The 25,398-nt window shown below is 41.6% G+C and overlaps 2 protein-coding genes across 4 annotated transcripts in view; one reads left to right on the top strand and one right to left on the bottom strand.

Moving 5' to 3' along the window:
* MCPH1 (microcephalin 1) overlaps positions 1–25,398 on the top strand; it is a 263,998-nt gene that overhangs the window by 118,888 nt on the left and 119,712 nt on the right. The gene's annotated exons all lie outside the window — the stretch shown is intronic.
* Positions 1–25,398, bottom strand: part of ANGPT2 (angiopoietin 2) — a 67,957-nt gene that overhangs the window by 25,062 nt on the left and 17,497 nt on the right. For 2 of the 3 annotated variants that reach the window (XM_011995690.1, XM_011995691.1), the window contains exons 2-3: positions 9,581–9,736; positions 4,745–4,866 (exon numbers count right to left, since the gene is read on the bottom strand). In XM_011995690.1, coding sequence (XP_011851080.1) covers positions 4,745–4,866; positions 9,581–9,736 — 278 coding nt within the window. The remainder of the gene's footprint in view (positions 1–4,744; positions 4,867–9,580; positions 9,737–25,398) is intronic. The other variant, XM_011995692.1, reaches the window with a different exon arrangement.

Raw genomic sequence — 25,398 nt, 5'->3', positions numbered from 1 at the left:
GTGAGCTGAGATTATGCCATTGTAGTCCAGCCTGGGCGACAGAGTGAGACATCATCTCAAAAAAAAAGAAAAGAAACGTAGAGACAATGAATCACATCCCTAAAGTCACACACAGCAGGTGGCAGGGGCACAATCCAATCCCAGAACTTTCTGACTCTGAAATCTGCTTCTCTCCTTCTTTTAATGTGGCCCCCTTCCTTCTCTAAAAAATCTAACCAGCACTATCGCATGTACTTAATACCTAACAGTTAACATGTGAGCCGGGCCCTTGGAAAGCTTTTTTTTTTTTCTTTTCTTTTCTTTTTTTTTTTCCTTTTTTTTGAGATGGAGTCTCGCTCTGTCACCCAGACTGGAGTGCAAGGGTGCCATCTCGGCTCACTGCAACCTCCACCTCCCGGGTTCAAGCGATTTTCCTGCCTCGGTCTCCCAAGTAGCTGGGACTACAGGCGCGTGTCACCATGCCAGGCTAATTTTTTGTATTTTTAGTAGAGACAGGCTTTCACCATGTTAGCCAGGATAGTCTCGATCTCCTAACCTTGTGATCTGCCTGCCTCTGCCTCCCAAAGTGCTGGGATTACAGGCATGAGCCACCGCGCCTGGCCGAAAAGCTTTTTAAACATTATTTAGAGAGCTAGTAAAATTATGCCATGTAAGTCCTAAGATATTTTATTAATGGTTATATAGTTTGCCTTTCTAATTTCAACTTATAAACATACGTTACTATAAATATGTTCAATGAAGAGCATACCACTTTTAAACTAAAAGTAGTTCCTGTCCATTAAGCCAGAGGAAACAAATCCAAGAGAGTAGAGGCCATGTATTTAAGAATGTTAACTGTTTCCCAGGAACCAACTCAAAGACATACGTAGTCAAGGTACTTGGCAGGTTCTTTTTTGGTTTTTTTTTGAGACAGTCTCACGCTGTTGCCTGGGCTGTTGTGCAGTGGCATGATCTCGGCTGGCTGCAACCTCCACCTCACAGGTTCAAACAGTTCTCCTGCTTCAGCCCCCCAAGTAGTTAGGATTACAGGCGCGCTACCAGGTCCAGCTAATTTTCTGTATTTTTAGTAGAGATGTGGTTTCATTATGTTGGCCAGGCTGGTCTGGAACTCCTGACTTCCTGAGACGTCCACCTCGGCCTCCCAAAGTACTGGGATTACAGGCGTGAGCCACCGTGCCTGGCTGGCATTTTTTTCTTTTTTTTAAATAAGATAGAAGAGGAAAATTGGATAGCCTGACACTACATTATTCAGCACCTAAAGAGGCTTTCTGTGATCACTGCAGGAAAAGCAGCAACTAAAGATGTTTCAGTATCTTCACTTTGTTTGTACAAGGCCAGTAAATAAAGGTTTCAAAATATAGACACTTTTAAAAATAGTAAAACAGTGACCAGATGTCAAATTCCTCTCTCTGACATTTTCCTTCCAATATAAAGTTTATTACACACGAATTTGCACATTGCAAGGTTTTGTTTTAAAGGAAGGAGACCTCATATTCCCTTTTTTGGAGTCTGGTATAAGTCAGCTCTCTTATTTAATAATGAAATGTATCAATGATGGCATCTTTATGTTTCAGAATTATGTTCTGGCTACTAACAAGTTATCACAGCTTCTGTTAATGTCACATTAGAAGCCAGTGAAATGTTCTATACATTTCACTAGCTTTTCTGAAAAGGCATATGAAGAGCAGAGAAAAATTATTTTCCCACTTAGTTGATAAAGAAACCTTGAACCGGCCATTTAACACTACTGTGAATTATCTAAAGCCTCCGGAATCACTTTGCACTTACTTTCCTAGGAACCGAAAGCATGTGAAATTGACAGGCACGTTTCACTGAGTGATAGTTGGGTTCAGATCATGTCTTACCTTCCGTTTATCTTTAACAGAGAGGTACTGAACACCTACCATGTACAAGGTGTTTTTTAGGGTTTTGGAGAAAAATCAAGAAATGAAAGCATTATGAACCATAGTCTTAAGACTGTGGAAATTTAGATGTTTTGATGGTCTTCACATCATCAAGCTAAAAAGACGAGGCTATTAATCTCTCCCTTGAGGAAAAACTACCCTTGCGGCCATGTAAGCTCTGTAAATAGAAGTTATCACAGGGAATACATATGAAGGTCACGGTTTCACTGAAGAGAAAATGGAGACCGTGAGAAGTCACCTTTGGTGTCATGAGCACCTTCAGGCGAAAGGAGGGAGCCTTGGGCTGGGAATCCCACCTCTGCACATGGCTGCCTGTGTCACATGGGCAGCCACCCTGCTGTGGACCTCAGAGGCATGTCTGTCTCGGTGCATATCTATCTAAATAAAGCTCTATGTAAAATGAAGGCATTCGATTTGATGACCTCTCAGGCCCCTTTTAGTTCAAATGATCTGTAAATCCACCTTTTTTGACAGTAATGTTTTCTGAACCTTTAACCCTGCAAACAATATTAACCAGCCAAGGAACTGCCTACCCATTACATGTTTCACCCATAAGCAATAACAATCAGTATTAATAATTATTATTAGATATTCAGTTGTAGCTCTTAAATGTATTCCAGCCCCCTGATCATTGTAAATCAGGATGTAATTTTGGAGAGATGAGGGTCTCTCTTTGTTGCCCAGGTTGGTATCAAACTCCTGGGCTCAAGTGATCTGCCTGCCTCAGCCACCCAAATAGAAGGGATTACAGGTGTGTGCCACCACACCTGGATAATTTTTTTATTTTTTGTAGAAATGAGTTCTCATTATGTTGCCCTGGCTGGTCTCAAACTCCTGGCCTCAAGAAATCCTACCAGTTTGGCTTCCCAAAGTGCTGGCATTATAGGCATGAGCCACTGTGCCTGGCTGAAATCTATTTTATAAAGAAAGCAATTGCTCTTTTGGGGAATTATAAAAGATTATTTAAAATGTGGTTTGTCCAATGTGAAATACCATTTGCATATTTTTGTAATGATATTCTTGCAAATAAAATCATAGGCCAATCAGAATTTAAGGGAGAAAACACAGCATGCAGAACTCATATACCTGTAAAATCATCAACACTATTTTCTTTTTTAATTATTTATAGCTGTTGATGAAAAAAAACCTTTTTATTTCATTTTGTATCTGTGATGAAAGAGAATATGGTTTCTACAGCTGTGAGAAAAAGCTTATTCTTCCTACAGGCATAGTTGAAAGTCAATATGATTGGACAAATATTTGCAAAGATGATGTTTGGGGGACATAATTGACCCAAATTGGTAGTTTTCACATTGTGGCGTGCTAAATTTGAAACCCAATTGGGGAAACAGTATTCAGTATTAGGGTATGTTCTACAAACTGGACATATCCTAGGTTTGTCACAAACATCACTGTATAACAGGCAAGAGAAAAGTAATCTCCAGCTCCCATGTGTTCCGGGAATCACTGCAGCATGTTGGAGAGAACATTACTAAGTAAAACTATTTTAAGAAAATGAGGCCGGGTACAGTGGCTCACGCCTGTAATCCCAGCACTTTAGGAGGCTGCCGCGGGCAGACTGCTTGAATTCAGGAGTTTGAGACCAGCCTGGGCAACATGGCAAAACCTCATCTCTACTAAAAAAAAAAAATACAGAAAATCAGCTGGCTGTGTGACACATGCCTGTAGTCCCAGCTACTCAGGAGGCTGACATGGGAGAATCACCTGAGCCCAGGAGATGGAGGATGCAGTAAGCTGAGATGGCACAACTGCACTCCAGCCAGGGCAACCAGAGTGAGACCCCGTCTCAAAAGAAAAACAGAAAAGAAAATGAAATTAGCCGGATTGTTATAGCTCAATGATTGGTCTCAAATGTTCATTTACTCTTTGTAGAAGAGAAATCTGAAACATGAAAGAAAAATGTTTGAATTTTAAAAATCGATTTGCTTTTCAAAACCCTAAATCAATAATGACTTAAACTTGATATCCAAAGAACAGAAAGAATTATTTCAGCTTAGTTCTTGATTAACAGTAAAGAACAATTATTGAACAAGAAGTTTATCATTTTTGGTTAAGAATAAAGAATTGTTTAAATTGTCAAATAGGATATATTGTTATAGCCATGTTCCATGTTGTATATACATGTCTTGATTAAAAACAGGGAAATAGGCACGCCAGGTATGTGCGTAAAATTATCCTCTTATGTCCCAAGTGGAACAGACCTATGAAAACAGTCCCCACCTATCACCTACAATTTTTTTTCTATTGTTGATCTTGAGATTTTGCTGTATTTCATTTAAATATTAATATAATCATGTTTAATAATAATTTTTGGTTTTACTTTATCATGTGTTCGAAGAGGAAGCATTGGATCATAAAATGTGCGTTGGTATAAGTGTCGCGTTCATACTGTGGATCATTCTGCATTGAACGAAGCTAAGTCCCCAAGGGCAAAGGATCTTGGTCAAGTTAATACTGAAATAAAATGCTTGGGCCAGTGGGCCTTTCACTCCACAACACTAGCTGTATTTTTAAAATGGATTAGCATGTATAATACTGAGGCAGGGCTTGGAGGATTACTGTAAGAGGATCTTTAAGGGGCCAGAGAATGAAAGGTAAAATCCAGGACTGTGTTAGGAGATCTGTGCCTGTGCAAGAATTTTCTCGAAGCCCTCTCCCTTCTCCTCCCTCATGAGGTTTCTGACCTTTACACTAGACATGAAGAAACTCAGCATTCTGATAATTCATCATTTGAGACTGACTTTTGTATCTGGAAAGTGTACGATTCTGAACTATAAATGTTTTAGTACTGTTATTACCTGTTCTTATCTTGCAATTTGTTTATTTCACTGGTCTGGTCCAAAATCTGTTTTTCCAATTTGTTTGTCGAGAGGGAGTGTTCCAAGAGCTGAAGTTCAAGTCTTGTGGTCTGATTTAATACCTAAATGTAACAAAATGAAGTTCCTATTAATTATGTTTTAATTAGTTTAACTTTCTAACTTCCTTTTCATTAAAGTACCCAAGCTAGAGGAAACATAATGAAAACATTATTTATTAACCCAAGTATCTTATTTTGGCATATTTTTCATTTTCAGAAAAGACTCAGTGTCTTAGATCACATCTCAGTGTGTTAAACCTTTTTACTCTTTTCCTTACATGTCTCTATTTTTTATTTATTTATTTATTTATTTTGAGATAGAGTCTCGCTCCATTGCCCAGGCTGGAGTGCTGTGGCATGATCTCGGCTCACTGCAACCTCCACCTCCCGGGTTCAAGCGATTCTCCTGCCTCAGTCTCCCCAGTAGCTGGGATTACAGGTGCATACCACTGTACCCGGCTAATTTTTTATATTTTTGGTACAGATGGGGTTTCACGATGTTGCCCAGGGCTGGTCTCGAACTCCTGACCTCAAGTGATTCACCTGCCTCGGCCTCCCAAAGTGCTGGGATTACAGGCATTATCCACTGCACCTGGCCGTTATGTCTCTATTTTGAAAAATGGTTAGTAGTTCTGGACAATGGGGTTTGTGTCAAATAATGAATGTTATTTTTCTAGTCTGCCATATTCTATTTTACACAATGAGACAGGTAGGAGTAGAAAATGGTCATATTTCATAGGTCAAAAGTATTTTCCCTTTGCTGAAAACAAAATGCTGTTCTCATATGTGTTTGTCAGTGGACAGAGAGATTGGAAGTCACATGCTTCCATTATATGAAGATACAGATAATTTTTTAGCCTGGCATTTCCTCATTTGTCACCACTTATTTAGACCTTTATTTCTTCTTGCCATTTCTCTTTCCTGTTTTAAAATTTGTTTGAACCAATCGAAGCCATATAGCATCAGTATGAAGCAGAGCCTCAGCCTTGCTGTGCGGGCTTTTGTGACCTACTGTGTGGCATGACCAGTGCCACTGTCCCATGGATTCTCTAGCTCCTGGCTGCCCCCTCGGCAGGAAGAATCGATTACTCACTTCCACCGTGTCATGCTTATTCCGGATGTGATAGCACATGCAAATGTCAGTCAGCATTGTTGCCAAGGAACCGGGGACCTTGAAAGAATCATTGTTAGCTGGTGTCTTTATGTCATTTCCAGGAGCCTTGGCTGGGCCGCAGCATGGCTTTCAGGGATGGGCTTATCCTTAGAGCTGGTTTAGTTCTTATCACGAAAAGTCTTCTGTGAGAATAAAATCCTTGGCCAGCGTAAGGTTTTGTTTGGGTTTCAGTATTAACACCTGGAATATAGATTTGGCCTGTGTCTTCTTTGGGTCCAAACATTCTATGTTGGTTATTTCTAAAAGGAACTGGAAAATTGTGTCTCCTATTTAATTCATAAGGGTTATAAAATGAGTAAAATTTGGTGGGGAGGCGGGAAGGATGGCATATAAGTCGTGATTGGCCTAATAGTAATTGTAACTGTTTTTCACATCACTTTTCTGGAGAGCATCAAACCGCTGGACCAGCCTGAAGGCCTCCATCTGCAGAGGACTCTCTAAATTACCCAGGCCAGCTAATGATCTGCCATTCCCTTTAAGATATGAGACCTCTAGTCACGCATCATGCTCAATTCGATCGTCTCTCATTCTGACGGGCTTGGAGAGCCTTGCTTCTAATCAGAAATTTTCATATTTGAATTTAAGTCTATTTCACAAAATCACTAACTGCTCAGCAAATGCCTTCAAACGGAGTGGGTGCATAATTCAGTCTCTTTGTGGCCTTCCTTAAGCTCAGCTGTTTTTTTGAGACAGGGTCTCACTGTGTTGCCCAGGCTGGAGTGTGGTGACACCATCTCCATTTACTACAGACTCTGCCTCCCAGGCTCAAGCAATTCTTGTGCCTCACTAAACCTCCCACGGAACAGGGACTACAGTGCACACCAGCACGCCCGGCTAATTTTTTATTTTTATTTTTTGTATTTCTGTATTTTTGGTAGAGATAGGGTTTATTGCTCAGGCTGGTCTTGAACTCCTGAGCTCAAGCGATCCACCCACCTTGGCCTCCCAAAGTGCTAGGATTATAGATCTGAGCAAGCGCGCCCAGCTGGCTCCGCCATTTTCATGTGTTCAATTGGGCTTTACATGGAAAAGCCGTTTACTTTCCATCTGTTTTCTTATTTTCCTATAATCCTGGATAACATGATATCTAGTTTCACAGTAGGCATTTTTTAAATCACGTGACCCAACACAAGCACATTAAATGCTGTGAAGTCTCTGACCTCTATAGGATGCAGCAAGGTTTGCATTGTTGCTCTGTCCTAACACCTTTTCATTACTATTATTTTATTTTATTTTTTAAAATTTTTGCCAAGCTCTCATGCTTGGATCTAACTATTATTTTAAAATATAAGAAATGTTATATTTTTAAAATGCTTATGGGACATTTTTTGGATGAGCTATTAAATTGCCCATCAGTCTTACTAACGAAAGGTGGGGCAAGTGACTTAATCATTGCTAATTTATTTTAATAGGTTGGTGCAATTTTGCCATTGTAAGTAATAGTGGCCAGGCATGGTGGCTGACGCCTATAATCCCAGCAGTTTGGGAGGCCAAGGCGAGTGGATGACCTGAGGTCAGGAGTTTGAGACCAGTTTGGCCAACATGGTGAAACCCTGTCTCTACTAAAAATACAAAAAATTAGCCGGGCGTGGTGGCGGGCACCTGTAATCCCAGCTACTCAGGAGGCTGAGGCACGAGAATTGCTTAAACTCGGGAGGCAGAGGTTGCAGTAAGCCGAGATCACACCACTGCACTCCAACCTGGGCAACAGAGTGAGACTCCATCTCAAAAAAACAAAGTAATGGCAAAAACTCCGGTTACTTTTGGTCCAACCTAATAATAATTGATTGTAGATGTATATTGATATATTGACTTTTAAATCTTTAATTTTTATGACTTCCTAGGATTAACTTTTTAGTACCTTATGATCCATTATGTAAAATATTTATGTCTGTTTTTCCTGAACTGTTCTGATATTGTGGAAAGGTCTGGTAATCAAGTAATTTGTTATTCTATGCTCTTATCTAGAAGTCTTTCGTTTGTCTATCATTTTGCTACTGTTTTCTCTTACCTCATCCAATGAATTTTTAGGAAGACAATGAAAGAACAGCTGTGCCCTTCTAGAATGGGTCTCACCAGAGTGGTGGGGCTGATGGCATCTCCCCTCTCATGTCCTCTCCTAGCTGACATTTAGCATTTCTTGATCCTTTTAGCTGAGGTAGCATATAGGAATAATATGGAGTGGGGATGGTTTCACTTAAATCTGCTCTTTTTTAGAAAAGCATTCCTTATAGCCCAGAGTGGGAAGACACTAACTTCAAAAGCCTGTAAAGAAGCCAGGATGAGGAGTCAGAAAGCGGGCTTGGCCGCCGAGAGTCACGACAACAGCCTTGAACTTGGAGCATCTGCATTTGTGCATTTGTGCCGCTAATAGCAGCTTTTCCCTTTCCCACCCCGGCTGTTCGCTGGGTCACGTGTTGTACGTCGTTTAGCATGACTCTGGGTGAATTTTCTTCTTTTGAAATGTTCCTATTTTGCTGTTATTTTACTAGTTCGTTCCTTTGTTCCTTCGTTCCTTCCTCCCTCCCTCCCTCCCTCCCTCAATCTCTCTCTCTCTCTCTCTCTCTCGCTTTCTTTTTTGAGCTGGAGTCTCACTCTGTTGCCCAGGCTGGAGTGCAGTGGCACGATCTCAACTCACTGCAGTCTCTGCCTCCTGGGTTCAAAGAATTCTCCTGCCTCAGCCTCTCAAGTAGCTGCGATTGCAGATGCCCGCCACCACGCCTGGCTAATTTTTTTTGTATTTTTTAGTAGAGACAGGATTTCGCCATGTTGGCCAGGCTGGTGTCGAACTCCCGACCTGAGGTGATCCACCTGTCTTGGCCTCCCAAACTGCTGGGATTACAGACATGAGCCACTGCACCTGGCCACAAGTTTACTATTTTATAGTATTCTTTCTGTTACTATTAATCACTAGCTCATAGAATCTCAGTGGAAAGAGAACTTAGCAATCACTTGTCTGGCCCAGTCCTTTATCTTATTTGAGGCCCAGAAAAGGTGAGTGCCTTGTTGTGATGCATTTATTTGGTTGGTGGCGGACCTGAAGCCGTGACAGCGCTCTAGGCTCTTGCTCGGGCACACACCATCCTTTCTGTGGCCGGACGCCTCTCACTGTCCCACTCGTCTCCTTCTCCATAAACTCATTCTGCAGGTTGTGTTATCGGTTGAGATTCAGGTTTTATCTTAACTCAAGAGTTAGATTTAAGGCTAGAGTTTCTAGCTCTCTGCCTCAGTGCTTTTCATTTCTCAACTGTTCAAAGACTTTAGGACTTAGAAATGGAAAATGATCCCCAGAGTCCAGAAAGCACCAGGGAGACAGAGCGGGTATTCCTCTTGCAGCAGTCAGGGATGCGTGGCATGAAAATGACTCAGATGTCTTCAGTAGATAGAACACATGAAATTTAACCTCAGTATGAAAAACAAAAACATTTACTGATTTTAAATTCATAACCAGCCATACATCCTTAATTTCTTATCAGTTCATTCCTTGTCTCCTTTGGTGGTGCTTTCTTTAGTTTCTCATCCTTCATTGAGGAAGCTCCTGACGTGACCAAGTGCTAGTCTCTAGCTGCGGGGACACCGTGTGCTGTATGTGGCATTACTTACTTGGGCTTCCACATCAGTTAACTTCCGCGTTTGCTCCGCCGTTTGGTTCAACAGGTTCGTCCCTATTTCTATCATCACAGCCGTCTGGTTCTGTACTGCGTTCTGCTGTATCTCTACCATTTCTTTTTTCATGTTGTCCTGGATATAATTCTCAAGCTAGAAAAGAACAGTGTTAGAAGGCAGTCATTAGTCAAATGACCGGAAACCTGATTCCTAAATATTTGTCATGTCTTCCCTATCTTTAAAAAAAAAAAAAAAATCTATTCAAAGACTTTTACCTTGCCTTCCTTTTGGAATCTTGCTTTTTTTTAAATCATTAGCAGGAAAATACAGGGTGATTTTATTCTGATGCAAAATCTGGCAACTTAGTCACATCACGTAAAGGAGGGAGACAGGCTACTGGTTGCTTCTGCGTTCCTCTAGAAGTTCATGTCGTGGCGGGCACAGAGGGTGGTGAGGGCAGCCACTGACTGCTGGGTGCTGCCACTGTGGGGTTGTGTCTCTCCCACCCAGCTGCAACTCTGACCATGCAGTGCAGGAAATGATAATTTGATACAAAGAAGCATCACTATTCTCTCACATTCTAGACTTTTGTTTTCTCCACATAGACTTGAGAAGATGCTCTAAGACAGTGTATAAGGAGAGGAGCACCTCTTAACCTACAGAATCACCACTCAGTTCCACATTCTGTGGGATCTTCCCCACCTTCCTCCTTATTAAGTTCATTCAACTTATTAAATTTTTCCTAACGTGTATGCATTTTTCACAATTTTGTCATTTCATGTATCAAGCAAACTTTTAATCCCACCTTGGCCCATTTATCACCTAACGTGCCATGGGCTGGTTCTTTTCTCCCTCAGTTACTAAGGATGATGATCATGCTAACTGATTTTAGCATTCACTGAAACACAAGAGAAAGAGGAAGCTCATTTCACCGCCATTGGTATAGCTATCCCTGTCTATGGCAGTAAAATTATATAATTATGTATAACTGCAAGACAATTCAGTACGTGGGAAGAGCCTTTGGGCTTGGAGCCAGGGAAGCCTGCCCTCTGCTTTATAGCCTTGGTTCTAGGAAAGTTGCTTAACCTTTTGGGACCCTAATTTCCTCATATGTAAAACAGGGTTTCTGGTTGGTCAGAGGAGTGTCTTAAAGAGGAGTTAAGCTATGCTTTTAAAGTCATTGTATATATGTAACTCCAGATACTTAACATTTAATTTCCTTTCTTCTTCTTTTTTTTTTTTACATAATCTAATGATGGGAACCATTGTTCCATTCACTGATCTAAAGTATAAGCTCATGAGTGCAGAAAGCATGTTTTCTTCCTTTTCACTTAGTATAACAAACATTTTTTATTACATTGAATAACTGAAAGATTATTATAAAACCGATTCTGGTGCCTTCCTTTAAAAACTTGAAATTCTTTATAGAGAAACCATTTGTGGAGTCAGTCATCAGACATGATTTCCCCCAAAATGTTCACCACTAAATAATTCTGTGCTTTCCGCCTTTAAGAGTAGGAAAATAGAATGGAAAGGGTAGAGTTTCTCTCTTAGAGCTTCTTTGTTGATGCATTTCATAGATTGTGTCTTGTGACTGGTATCAGATGGTTTTAGAATTAGACTGGAACTATAAGTTTACTGTTTCCGACGCCCCCTCGCCATCGACTCTACCCCACTTCTCTAAGCTCCCAGCTCCCTGCATGCCCCTCAGCCTGGTCACTAAGGCTGCCTTCCTGGCAGTCGTCCTCCCGTGGATATTGGATGGGTCAGATGAGCAGGATGCATGAGAGGCACAGTCAGCCCTCCATCTGCGGCCTCCACATCTACGGATTCAACCACACCATCAAAATATTTTTTTAAAAAATAGCAATACAACTATAAAAAAACAAAAATTGCAAAACAATACAGTATAGCAACTATTTACATGGCATTGACATTGTGTTAGGTATTCTAAGTACCTCAAGATGATTTAGAATATACGAGAGGATGTGCATAGGTTATATGCAGATGCCACCCTATTTTGTGGAAGAGACTTGAGCATTGTGGATTTTGGTATTCTCTGGTATTTTGGAGTAAGTCCCCCATAGATATGAAGGGACAGTTGTACTAGAGCTCCAAGCATGTGTGAAATCATTTTGTTGAAATGTTACTCAAGCCATCCACCCGCCTTAGCCTCCCAAAGTGCTGGGACTACAAGTGTGAGCCACCGCATCTGGCCGAAGCCTTTACTTTTCCATATGAATCAAAACAGAGTAGACCACTATTTAAAAAAAAAAAAAAAAAAAAAAAAAAAAACAGGCACTGTTACCCGGCAGGCCAGCAACCATCTCTACTATAGGCTTCATAAAATGTGAAGAATCTGAAATCTTATTAACCCTTTCTCAGAGTGAGCTCAGGCTTTGTAGTGCATGTGATCTTTCTGAATTCATTCTTTCTCCTTCCTCCCCTGCCTTTATAAAACTGTAACTTTTGTGATTGAAATAAACTATTTGAAAGAAGCCATAAATAGCAGCTCACAATTCTCCCCTCCGCTCGTCGCCATGGGAGTAATGGAATTTTTGAGGTTGAAGTTAAAGCTGTGTGTCACCCAGAGGCACTGTCTTGGTTACTCCTCACACCACCCCAGCCAAGATAATATTTAAAACGTTTCATTCTGGGAGGCTTGGAACTATAGAGATAGACTCCAGCTGGAGTTCAGTTTAAACCCATACTCAGAAATAATAATTTACAAAGTAGTATAAATAAAAAGTCTTAACCTCCTTCTTGATTTCAGTACTTAAGAGCTAAATAAAAATTATTGTCCTTTGTCACTCTAAATCATACAACCAGAGAGGGAAAATGAATCCTCTAATACTGCCTTCCCCCATTTCTAGAGCTACTGAGTCAGATGTGGTTGCAACTCTCCAGAGATACGAGAGGATTGTTTATCATTGAAAACTTAAAGTCAAATTCCAATTTGAAATTAAACTTAGGAACTTTGAACGGCATACAGGCCCAATTTTTAAAAATAAAATTTCTTAACTTGCCATGTTGTTTTCTAAACATAAAAACAATAGAATGCAAGATCCTTTTTAAATTGCTACTTTTTAACTATTCAGGATGACAGTATAGGTACACAGTGGGTGAGATAATGTGTGTCCGTGTATGTTAATCTTACATAAAAGCAAATTACAAATACACATGATGTGTGTATATACAGATATGTATATAACATATATGTATATAGTGTCTATAAAAATATACGGCTCTTGAAGTGTGTGTCATTTAAATAAAAGAAAATTTTGTATGATACTGACTGCATTGCTAATTAATTGAAGTCTTTGGGAGAAGAATGAAGCAGAAACAAAAATGTCCAGTAGTAGATATTTTGTGTTGATTTAAAAAGATATTTGAGGCAGGTATGATGGCTCATGCCTGTAATCCCCGCACTTTGGGAGGCTGAGGCAGGAGGATTGCTTGCGCTCATGAATTTGAGACCAGCCTGAGTAACATGGTAAAACCCATCTCTACAAAACAATTAGCTTGGCATGGTGGCGCATGCCCATAGTCTCAGCTCCTGGGGAGGCTGAGGTGGGAGGATTGCTTGAGCCCAGGAGATCAAGGCTGCAGTGAGCCATGATCGTGCCACTGCACTGCTGCTTGGGCGACAGAGTGAGACCTTGTCTCAAAAAAAATAAAAAATTAAAAATAAAAATATGTTCTTACTCTTGAAGTCATGAAATTAAATTAAGGTTTTAAGAAAAATGTATGATGTGACAGTCAGGTACTCTTTAAAAACAAGGAAGAATACTGCATATTTAGCCCCAGAAACACTAGCAACAGGAACAGCCACAGTAATGGTAGTTAGTGCTTCTTGGTTGCCTGCACTGTCTGTGCTGTATGGGAATCGCTGTCTCAGGATTCCAGGCGCCTCTCATCAGCACAGGTGGATGCAGTGCTGAGCACTGGAATGACCCTCAGCAAAATGTTAGTTCAACCCAGAGGCCACTTCATACTTTTCCTGCCTTTCAAGAGCCAAAAGTGATATATCTCAAAATTGGCTTGAGTATGCCTTCCAATTCCAGGCTTCACAGTGCCTTAAGAAAACAGACAGACCACCCACCCCTCAGTGGAGGGCCATTTTTACCACCAGAAAAGCCCAGAATTAAAGATGACCAGTGCCAATTCCATCTTCTGGGAGCATCCCGACAAAAGAATCTGTGTTTTCCTCCAACGATTAGTAGTAATTTTTAGAGATACAGAAAGACTATGGATGTCCATCATATAGTATAAAAATGAACATTTCCAAATAAAGATCTCCCATTTAATGTAGCTTTTCCATAAATCACCACATATCAAGGAGAATGAGAACAAACCTAGAAACAAAGCCATCTGGCTCATCTACATGGATGACAGACCTTGAAATTTCCCTGTCTCTTGACCTTGATGACTTAGTTATTCTCTAGTTTATTGCCCTAGAATATCTTTCTGTTTAGTGTCTCTCTTATTTTTACTGGCTGTGACTGAAACCTAGAAATGTAGAAACCTGCCCAGAAATAAGAAATTCCATTCTAGTATAATGAAGTCTTAGTACAAGAAAACAAACAAACAAACAACAACAACAAAAAACAGTAAATAAGCCATCCTCCACTGGCAGCACCAAACTCCACTTGCCTTTGGAGAATGTTTCCCATCCCTGTCATCTGCACTGAACTGCTCTCATCAAAACAGTTCCAAGATACTTGAACCTCCCGTGGGAGGGGACCCGGCTCTTTCCAATTTCACATGCGTAGCATGTGAAACATATTCATGTTTTGCAGGAATGTTTGCCAGCGCCTTCATATCTGAAGAGGATCACGCCATGAGCGTGATCTGTGGGCACACATGTCTGAATAGGTCCCGCTTTACATGTGTGCGAGGACCGTGTGTGTTCATTTTGTCCTCTTGTTGATGGTTGACACACTCGGCAAAGTGTGGGGCCTTGGGCTGTTCTTCCTTTCTCAGAACTCAAGTGGGTTATGTAGGTTTAACATTGAAGGTCACAGCAGTCCTTCTAGCTGCATGGTTTGCTGCTCAGTGTTATATGATTTGCTAAAAGAGTTGCGCCCCAGACATAGTCTTTAAAACTTGGCAACACATCGAAGCTCCAGCAACCAGAATGAAATATTTTAACGCAACATATACATATATATGTTTACACTTATATATATATATTTATTTTAGTGTAAAATATGTCCTGAAGTTTTTTATTACTCCCACAACGTTTTGAATGATCAAATTTGACAAGAAAAATAGGTCCATTTGTGAGGCAACTATGGCAGATTGATTACACATTTAAAAGTTTATCTGGCTATCTTCCTTCTCACCAAGATTGTGAGCATTACTTTTTATACCAAAAGAAAAGTAATCTTGAAATTGGCTCAGTAAAGGAAAACATAGATAATATATGAAAACTATCCCCAACTTGGAGATTCTGATGTTTATTTCTCACCAACTGTAGATGCTGGTTGAGAGCTCGTTTCTATTTAAATAAAATTCAAGGTCCTTAGACCTTTTTATTAATTCGTTTTTGTCCATCTGAGTGACCTAAGGTGGACAAAAACTAATTAATTAGAGAGTCTAAGGACATTGAATTTTCCAGTAAATTAACAAATAATTTGAGATTTCCTTGGAAACATTTTACTGTTGTCCATTTCAATTTAAAAATAGGATTTTGCAACCATCTCTCTCTCACACACACACGTTTTTGTATCCCAGCGATCCACCTATCTTCCCACCCAGCCCTTCAATTTTTCTAGCAAACCTTTGAATTTTTCTAGTAAATTCACAAATAATTTGAGATTTCCTTGGAAACATTGTACTGCTTTCCACTTCTTTTTAGAAATAAGATATTGCAATCATGTGTCTTACACACACACATACATGTTTTCCACCCCCGTGATCCCATCTTCCCACCCAGGGTCGACTGTCCTCTCTCTTTCTCCATGGCCATGCATCCCCCAGCTGCTCTCCTTTCATCTCATTGTCAGAGTCAGGAAGCCACATGCATAGCTGGTGACCGCAGCTCACTTTCTTCCCTTGCAGGTTTGCCTGAGGATAAGGTCCAGATTCCTTCTTTTTAAGACACACACTGCTTCCTGACTGGTGCCCCAATCTCATGGGCCTCAGACCTGGGCACATGCTATCCTTGGCTGTCCCAGCTGCCCAGTGGCCTCGTACCACGGCCGCCTTTGTGTCTCCTCCTTGAGTCTTCTCTTCCTCCTCAGGTCCCGCCATCTCCCATTGCATGCCCTCAGCAAAGATACTCATTTTGTGTTTCATTTTGATGCCAAAACCATTCTGCATTTTTGTCATTTCGTTTTAAATATTCTTACTTGGTGAAGAGTGAATAGAATACTGAAACTCTGCAACCATTCTACATACACACCCTAGTAACAACAAGCAAAACATTCGCTCTTACAATTAGTTTGAAAACTTGAGTGTAAGATTCCTAAATCCAGGGATATTCTGTTTGGGAGGCTTTTGACCTAATGTTCTTGGTTCCCTGTCATGAGGAAACTCTGAAACATCAGTTGAGGTCTCCAGACAGAAAAGTGGTAAAACGGGGCTTTCCTCCCCCTCCTTTTAGAGTTGAGCTTTTGTGTGTGTTTTCATTCTGGAGATTTTGCTGCCTAAGCAGCTGTGTACTCAGCAGTACTTCATGGCAGAGGCTGAGCCTAAAGAGGGAAGGGCTGGGAGATGTGAGTTTTGGGCAGCGCTTTTCCTCCTAACCCCTCGCCAGAGCCTGGGGGGTAGGCGCATTACCCACAGTGAGAGGTGATGTTCACATGCCCTGTGACGTGGGAAGCAAGTTTTCTCCATATATTAATGCCAGACTTGCATTTCTAGAACCTAGAAAAGCCCATGCCAAAGCTACTTGCCATCTGTTGACTGTTTTTATAGTCTTGGCCTTTTCTTCACGTTCAGTGTAAGGCCCTGGAAATTGAGGCAAAAGCTAAAGGCCAAGAGAGGAAAGCCTGGCCTCTGGTGCCAATTCCCTGGTGGGTCTTGTGACTTGTCTTAAGGAGCACACTTGCCTTCACCCACCCTGACTACGTGGATGCCTGCCCACATAGGGTCTTTCAAGCACTTCCTGAAAGGAATCTGTTCTGATCTAGCCTTTTTGCTTTTTTCTATTCATAATTTTTTGTTGTCTTTTTTTGAGACGGAGTCTCGCTCTGTCGCTCAGGCTGGAGTGCAGCGGCGCGATCTTGGCTCACTGCAACCTCCGCCTCCCTGGTTCAAACGATTCTCCTGCCTCAGCTTCCCAAGTAGCTGGGGTTACAGGCGCGCACCACCATGCATGGCTAATTTTTGTATTTTTAGTAGAGATGGGGCTTCACCATGTTGGCCAGGTTAGTCTGAAACTCCTGACCTCAGGCAATCTGCCTGCCTTGCCTCCCAAAGTGCTGGGATTGCAGGCATCAGCCACCGCACCCGGCCATTTAGTAATTTATGAGTGACTTTCTGATACTGTATCTAGATAGCCAACCCCTTTCCTACTTTTGCTAGTATAAGAGACTGAAAGTTCACTTGTTGACCACTGTAAACTCCAAGATGTACTAGGAAATAAGTTTGTGGGCCTCAGCTGGTGGCATTCTAACATAATAGTCCATGCCCCTCCTCCTGTGGATAGATACAGCCTATAATAATTTGAGTGTACCAGTATATCTGTGCTCCGGCAAATCCTACCTGCTTTGCTCTTCTGTGAGTGCAGCTGAATATTCTTTGCATTAGTTTTTTTCACATATATTAGAATATATGTTTTTCCACATATATTCATATCATTTTACTTCTTTGTGTGTTTGCCTTACCACTACTCCAAACTGTGAGAAGGAAATGTGTTTTCCCTTCAAAATGTTCCACTTATTTTCTACTGATAAAGTGGCTATTTCTCATCAATAGCGGGCACTTTAAATATATGTAAGTTTAATGAGACTGCTATAGTAACCTCATGTAAATTTCTTTGGGCATTTCATATGCAAAAGGTGTCACATTTTATACGGGTGTCTTTTAGAGTTCTCGTAGGGCACACACATGTTTACCCAGATGTCTGTGAGCTTGCAGCCTCATGGCACGTTATGCGGACCCGACACTTGCACAGATTCCTGGAAGCCAAGGAGCAAACACAGTGCAGCAGATGTTGTCAGGCCACGTCTGCATATATAGATATACACACAGCAAGAATAGTTACAGCAGCTTACAATGACAAAATGCTTCTCTGTGTGTATGTGTGTGTACCTCTCTCTCACCAGATTCTCACACTGCCTTAGCTTGGGTTTCCCCAAAAGCAGAGCCTGAGACAAAGGCAGGCATGCAGGAAGTTTATTTAGGAAGTGGTCCCAGAGCGCAGCCATGCAGGACAGGCGCGGGAGGCAGGGGCGCGGCAGGGTGGTTCGCACACGTGGACTCAGGCGGCCACCGCCGTGCTGGCTGGCAAGAAGCCCCACAGGACCTTCCAAGGAGCCCTGGGACGGTGTCTCAGAACATCCACCTGGGGTGAGAATGGGAACTGCTGTCCCCAGGGGGCAGGTGGAGCCCCGTGGGCATTAATGTCCCAGGTTTGGGAGCTGTGCTTGTGAGAGTACCAAGGAGGCTCCCAAGCTGGGTGTCCTGAGGCAGCGTGGAGCCAAGGTCCCTGGGCATGGCCTGGGGGTTTGTTGGAAGGCCTGAGGCAAGGCCTGTCTCTGAGATGTCCTGAAGGGCAGGTCGGGCCCAGAGAGCTAATTCCGAGCAGCACAAGAGGGTTAATTCGAGCAGCATCAGAGGGTTTCCCTGGCACAGCAGGGGATGCTCTGAGGCCCCTTTAATGAAGGAGAAAAGTGAGGCTCAGAGAAAGTCAGTGCCCACCCCAAGTCTCGTGGGCCCCAGGCTGTGGGCAGTGGCTAAAGACAGGCTAGTGGGTGACTCGGGGCCACGTGGAAGGGGAGCTTGTATTTATAGCCCCCAGTCAGCAACGCTGGAGAGGAGAGGAGAGCAGAGGAAAAGCAATGTTCTGAGAAAGACAATGTTTCTAGGAGATTGGGGCAGGGTAGGCCTGGAGACAGGAAACCAAAGCCAGGGTTGCCGTGCAGAAGTGAGATGAGGTTGCAGCAGCAGAGCGACTGCAGAGACACTCGGCAGGTCCTGGGTGGCCGCTGAGTTATTCTGCACACTTCCACCATTCGTCTGTTTTTTGGGATATTTTGTTAAATTCTCAGCTGGGAGGATACTAGTAATGTTTTCCCTACAGAGGTAGAAAGAAAATATAAAACTATTTTCTTTTAAAAACTGTACTGAATGTAGGGCCGGGCATAGTGGCTCACTCCTATAATCCCAATACTTTAGGGTGCCAAGGTGGGAGGATCACTTGAGGTCAGGAGTTCAAGACCAGCATAGGCAACATGGTGAGACTCCATCTCTACAGAAACTTTTTTTTTTTTGAGACGGAGTCTCGCTCTGTCACCCAGGCTGGAGTGCAGTGGCGCGATCGCGGCTCATTGCAAACTCCGCCTCTCGGGTTCAAGCCATTCTCCTGTCTCAGCCTACTGAGTAGCTGGGACTACAAGTGCCTGCCACCACGCCCAACTAATTTTTTTGTATTTTTAGTAGAGATGGGGTTTCACCATGTTAGCCAGGATGGTCTCAATCTCCTGACCTCGTGATCCGCCTGCCTTGGCCTCCCAAAGTGCTGGGATTACAGGCGTGAGCAACTGCGCCCAACAGAAAATTTTTTAAAAAAAATTAGCTGGACATGGTGGCTCATGCCTGTGGTCCCAGCTACTCAGGAGGCTAAGGTGGGAGGATTGCTTGAGCCCAGGAGGTTGAGGCTGCAGTGAGCCGTGATCGTGCCACTGCACTCCTGCCTGGGTGACAGAATGAGACCCAATCTCAAAAAAAGAAAAAAAAAGTACTGAATGATAAATAATTACAAATAGAAGCAGTTAAAATTTAGCTCTAGGAATGAGATTGACACATTTAGGCTACAATATACTAGGAACTTCCTTTAAATGAAACTAGAGTGTTCTTGCCTTTCTGAATTTAAGGTACACTGAAAGAAAAAATAATAATAACGTAACAAAATGTCTCAGTGTTTTCTATGCCACGTAGAATCTTATGTATGTCTGTCTAGAGACATACATGCATACATTTGCCTACACATGTGAGGTAGGGGTGTGTGTGTATGTGTTTCAGTTCTCTAAGAGATAGACATTCCGAAGCTTGGTGGGCAATGGGGGGAGGCTTTAGACCCTGTAATATTGTTGGACTATCACTGTAAGAAGGACGCTAGCACCTGGGTCACAGTGCTAGTTGGTAGCAGAGTACCAACTAAAACCCTGGTCTCCCAACGCCCCATCCAGCACTCTCACCGCAGTACTGATATGCCTATTCTTATCTTTTTTTTTTTTTTAAAAAAAGTGCTGTCTGAGGAGCGTTAACATTCTTACTTTTTCATTTTTGCCATGAAGTATACAGATACTGATGGCCATTTACATCTCCTCTCTGCCCTGTTTTTGCTGTCTCTTTCTGTGTTATGTGGGTTTGCTAAAATACTGGGTGGAGCTCTGTGGAGGAGGTAGCATGATCATCTCTGAAGTAGGCTGTTTTTTTCTTTTTACCATAAACTGAATTTACTTGGTCACAATGACTGTTCTAAATGGCTAGAAAAGGGAAAAGGCTAGCAAAACTTAGACGATTTTCTAAATTTAGATAATTTTCTAGAAGACACTTTCAAGGCAAACTAGTTTTTGCTGTCCTTTATAAGGCCGGCAGGAAGCATGTGTTGTTTCTGTTTTAAAAAGGGAGAGGAGTGGACTTGGGAATGCGGATGGGAATGCTTGAGAAATCTCACAGCAGGGCTGTGTGTGCCCTGCTGGGTCCCACTGCCCCTGGACAGAAACCCCCCTAACCCCACCCCCAGCCAAGACTTTCTGTTTCTTTATCTCCTCTTTCTGCTAGCACCCAAAACGTTGAAAGAATTCCAATGGAGAGAATATTTGAGATAATATTGGAAGATGCTCAAAATACACAGGATTAATTTACACGAAGACTCAGCGGGAACACAAGCCATCTTTTGTACATGAAGATGCACTACTGACCCGCCGTCCACAAATGTGTTTGGACAGTTATTTTCTCAGTATGGGTGATGGCTCTCCAACGAACTGCTCCTCTCCTCCTGCCTGGACACCCTTTTCTCTGTGCTCTCCTGGGTTAGAGTAAATGGATGCAAACACACATTTCCGTGCCCTGCAGCAACTTGAGACTCCTGTGAGCAAAACGCACTGACGGGCAACGTGCGTGGGTGGTGAGAAGCATCCAGCTCCCATCTGTGGAATAAAGCCGCCCAAACCGTAGGGAAGAGCGCTGTCGTGTAAGGCCAGGGGATTTTCAGAAAAGAAATGTGTTCTTTCCTCTTTGATTTTCATGTTCATAAAGCTGTAGGTGCAGCTTTTTAAAATTTGATGATTTCATAACCGCTGAAGTTCATGCTTTCCTGAACTATTTAGGAAGAAAATCTACCCCTTGTATTGGATGAGATGATCTGTCCCTTCGACCTCTGGTTCAGTTCCCATTCTCCCAAGTGTTTAAAGCTGCGAGTTTTTTCATATTTTCATATTTATTTACATAATTTAAACCCCCTGTGTGCATGCACTTTAAGGAATTGTACATCTGCCTGGGCTTTGCAGAAGCTGAAAGGGAGCAATCTTTTTATAACTCACATTAGAAACACAAATTACTTAACAGGGCTATGTTTTGCACATTAATCTTTAAAGGTGCAATATATTTTAAGCATTTTAACCTTATTTTAGATCTGATCAGCAGTAGAATGTTTTCAGATAAGAAGCAATGCAGCAAAAGCAAAACAATATTCAATACCCAGATGATGTGGCAAGACAGAGAATAGTATAACTTTTTGTCTTCCAAATATAACTTTTATCTTCATTTCTTGATCTGAAATTTGGTAGGAAGTGTAACAAGTATGTATCAACATATTTACTGTTTGCCATTTCAAATGTCGATAGTGAAGCTGGGACCTCTATTTATTATGGAAGACCATAGAAAACCCCATAAACATGTTCTACTTCTGTCTGTGGCCAGCAGTCCAGCAAAAATGTTCTAAAACCACATGCACTGTGTTCTGTGATGATTATAGTTTGACTGTGCTGGAAAGAGAGACTGTGAACTGCAAATGGTGATTATGACTTTGGGCAAATCATTGAACTTGTAATTATGTCTCCCAAGACCTCCTAACCCAAAATAAGAGAGTATTTTACTACAAAATATATGTTACGTCAAACTGCTTTTTACAAAATACCAGCTCTAGGGACGTTTCCAAGTCATTTTCGGAGGAAGTTTGTCGAATTTCTGTTTCAGGGTGTGTTGCTCGTGTATTGGAGGGGGAGAGGGTTGAGTGAGAACCGATAGGCACAACTTGGCCATAAAATGAAGTGCAAACCCACGTTTTATGTCTATAGGATTCCTCATTCTAAAGTAATTTTTACAGAAAATGGCACTCTAAGCAGCAATTCATTAAGATAAAGACACAGATACAGCATTTAGAGTCACACTTTGCCATGAAAGAGCCTCCCTTATGTCCTGACTTGAACCTATAACATCTGCTGAACTGTCCACATCAGGAAGACTCAAAATATATTTTGAGGCCAGTTAGGTGATTTCAGATTGAACCTGCTAACATCAGATGCTGCGGTAAGTAGTCTCCCTAGTTTTGTTCTCACAGTAGAATTATCATTTCGATTTTTAAATGTTGCTCCATGGAGACTGGTACGATGTGCCCATGCTCTGCAGTTCCATTTTAACAAATAATATAATGGATCGCTGTCAAATGAATGCCATCGCAGACATCGTGTTGGGTAACAGAAGCCACACCCTAGCAGTGCTTACTGCATGATCCATTTCCGTGAAGCTCAAGAATGAACCAAACTTACTAAAGGTGGTAGAAGTCAGAATAATGTCTTCCGGGTGGGAGGAGTTTGAGGCTGTGAACTGAGCGGTGGCACAAGGGAGCCTTCTGGAGCGCCGAAAATGTTTCCTAGATCTTGACCTTGGTGCTAGTTACATGAGTGAATTCATATTTTAAAAGTTATCAAGCTGTAAATTTCAGGTTAGTATACTTTATCCATTTCCTGTGTTTTATATCTCAAAAATTCTCTTAAAAACTAAAAGATGTTTAAAAATGAAATGTTTGACAAGTTTTGTTGTGACGCTATGACCCTAGTTACTGTGGGTGGTTTTATTTGTCTCTGCAGTTTTCATCTGGGAGTACCTAAATAATGCCTAACGAAATGAACTTTGGAAAAGTAATTTTAAAGTAACTGTCTACAGAGAACTGTGGATTAAACCATTCTGACCATCTGATGAGGGTTAAAAGTATTCAGTTAGGTATATTAGTTATTTGACATTCCAAAACACGATTCTTTCCGGATCAAGCATAAAAGGCATTTGCTCTTGGAAGACCAAGAAAGAATTCATGCAGTTCCCATTAGTCTAAAAATAAATAATAAATAAATAAATGTCTGAGTCATGTATTAGATTTTGTTGGAGTTCATTGGCTTCAAGTATAGGAAGAAAATGATTTGTGCTATGAATAATAGTTCTACTCATTGCCCGTTGGACTAAATACAAGATTACTCTCAGAAAAGTGAAATTGACTGAATTCAGTTCTGCTTTGAACTACTCCAATGCAAGTGTTTCTGACTTTTGAGCCATAGTATAGAAAACTGAATAAAATAACTTCATTCATGTTGAATTGAGTTGGGGAAGGAGCGATATTTGTGACATTGGAAGCCATTGTAGAGTCTTCATTATAGTACAGATTTGAGAATCAAACACACCTGGTGTGAGTCCCAGTTCAGTTCCTTAGGAACTACTGGCTCGATACTTTCTAACACCACATTTCTGGTTGATAAAACGTGTATATAAATACCTACTGTGCTATGCTAGTGTGAAAATTAAGTGGAATGAGTTAGCACAGTTCCCAAACTGTGTGCCAAGGCACCCTGGGGTCCTTGCAACAAACAAATTGCAGTAAGGGAGACAGTCTGAATATTCAAGGGAAGCCCAGCAGTACTCAGTGTCTGTCAGCCACTGGAAGAATTCATAGCTCAACGCAGCTCATAGTTTCAACAGTATCAGCTCGTACCTCTGTAAAGCTAGGTTTTTGGTGGTTGTTCTTTGTGAAAAGCAAGTCCTACAGGAAAATTAGCGTAGAGCGTAAAATGCAGGTGGCAGTGTCCAATTTGATTCCAAAGTGTGAGACGCCAGGCAGCACCTAACTGGCAAATATATTCCATTCATACGTCACTGGGGTTACTTAAGACAGAACATGATCTTTTCTTAAAACTCAATTTATATGTATATTGGTATTTTCAAATAGCTACTAAATTGTCAAGACTTAAGTACTTAAATTATTTGGAACTAACCACTTAATAAAAGCAACTGTTAGGTATTTCTGTTGGCCTAGAGATCAACAGAGAAAAAATAGTGAATCACTAAGGGTGCCATGAGCTGAGAACGTTTGAGAACGTCTTGCTTAGAACCTTGCACTTGGTAGGATATAAACGCAACCTACCCTCTTCCTCCCCTTCCCGCAATCCAGGTATTGCCTTTAATTGTAATCTCTATGATTTTATATGTTTATCGGAAAACTAGTAAGTCAAAAAGAACTAATAAATTGTGTAAGACCTTCATTAAGATGTATCCTTCCGTGTTTTCCTAACTTCTGAGATCACTAGGAAAAACAGCCATGTTCCTTGCAAGCTGGCTGGCTGGCCCTGTCTTCTTTCAGGTGAACAGCATTTGTAACTACCGTGTACCTCGGAACAAGTGTTCTCAGAGCAACATGCACATGTTCCGTGGGTACCCATGGTTGTCTTCGGGCTAATGCGTTTTTGGAAGTGTAGATGGGTGCCAGTTTTACAAAACTCATGTGGTCCATTTCTGCTTGTAATTTATAGTTTGCCTCCTTGCCATCCTCACTTGCTCTAAGATGAACTAGTTTTATAACATTAGATTATACAGAAAAGCCAAATTTACTTGAACACCACAGCAATTTGGGAAGTAAACTTTCAGTGTGATTCTCCAAATGCTTGTGGTAAAAGTACAGGGACTTGAATCATTTTCCCATCATGAGTTTCAGTTATGGAGACCCGCCCCCTCTTTCTAACCCTCCTGCCTTGCATGCGTGTCTCTTGCAATGGAAGCTAGTGGAAAATTCCTCTCCCCTTTCACTCCGCTGCCATGAGTTATAAAAAGCATGCCATTCAGAATTGACGTTTTCTTCTGCATGCTTGAATTTTTACTCAACAACCGGAAGGGAAAAAAATTATTTCAAGAGATATTTCTCTATTTATCAAAGGGGCACAGAGCCACAGCAGCACTTTGGACCACCGTAGAATGGCTGACTCACTTGCCTCATCAGTAGATGGGCACATGTTCCTATCAAACAGTGAGTGCCTTTGAGTGATGGTGTGTGACACACAGCGCAGCAGCGCCATTTCTCAGAGCTGCAGCAACACTGGTTCACACAAGTCACTAGAGATTCCCATCTCCACTGACTCACTCAGTGGGAACAAAAGCTCCCATGCCGGTGGGAATGTGGGGCCAGGGGAGCACCGGAAGAAGGGAGCCGTGGCAGAGGTTTTCCTATTGTTAGGTTTGTTTGTTTGTTTCAGTGAGTCATCTTACCCCCATTTTTTTTTTTTAACCAAAACTCACTGTGGTTACTTCTCTAGTTTGGGTTATGACTCCTACAAGCCAGTTTAATTGTATCAGTGGTAGTGAATTCTTGAAAGCTTCCC

Source organism: Mandrillus leucophaeus, unplaced genomic scaffold (genome assembly GCF_000951045.1).
Source record: "Mandrillus leucophaeus isolate KB7577 unplaced genomic scaffold, Mleu.le_1.0 Scaffold495, whole genome shotgun sequence".
Classification (NCBI taxonomy): Eukaryota; Metazoa; Chordata; class Mammalia; order Primates; family Cercopithecidae; genus Mandrillus; species Mandrillus leucophaeus.
Note: the sequence above shows the minus strand (reverse complement) of the source record. Positions and strands in the feature narration are given on the sequence as shown.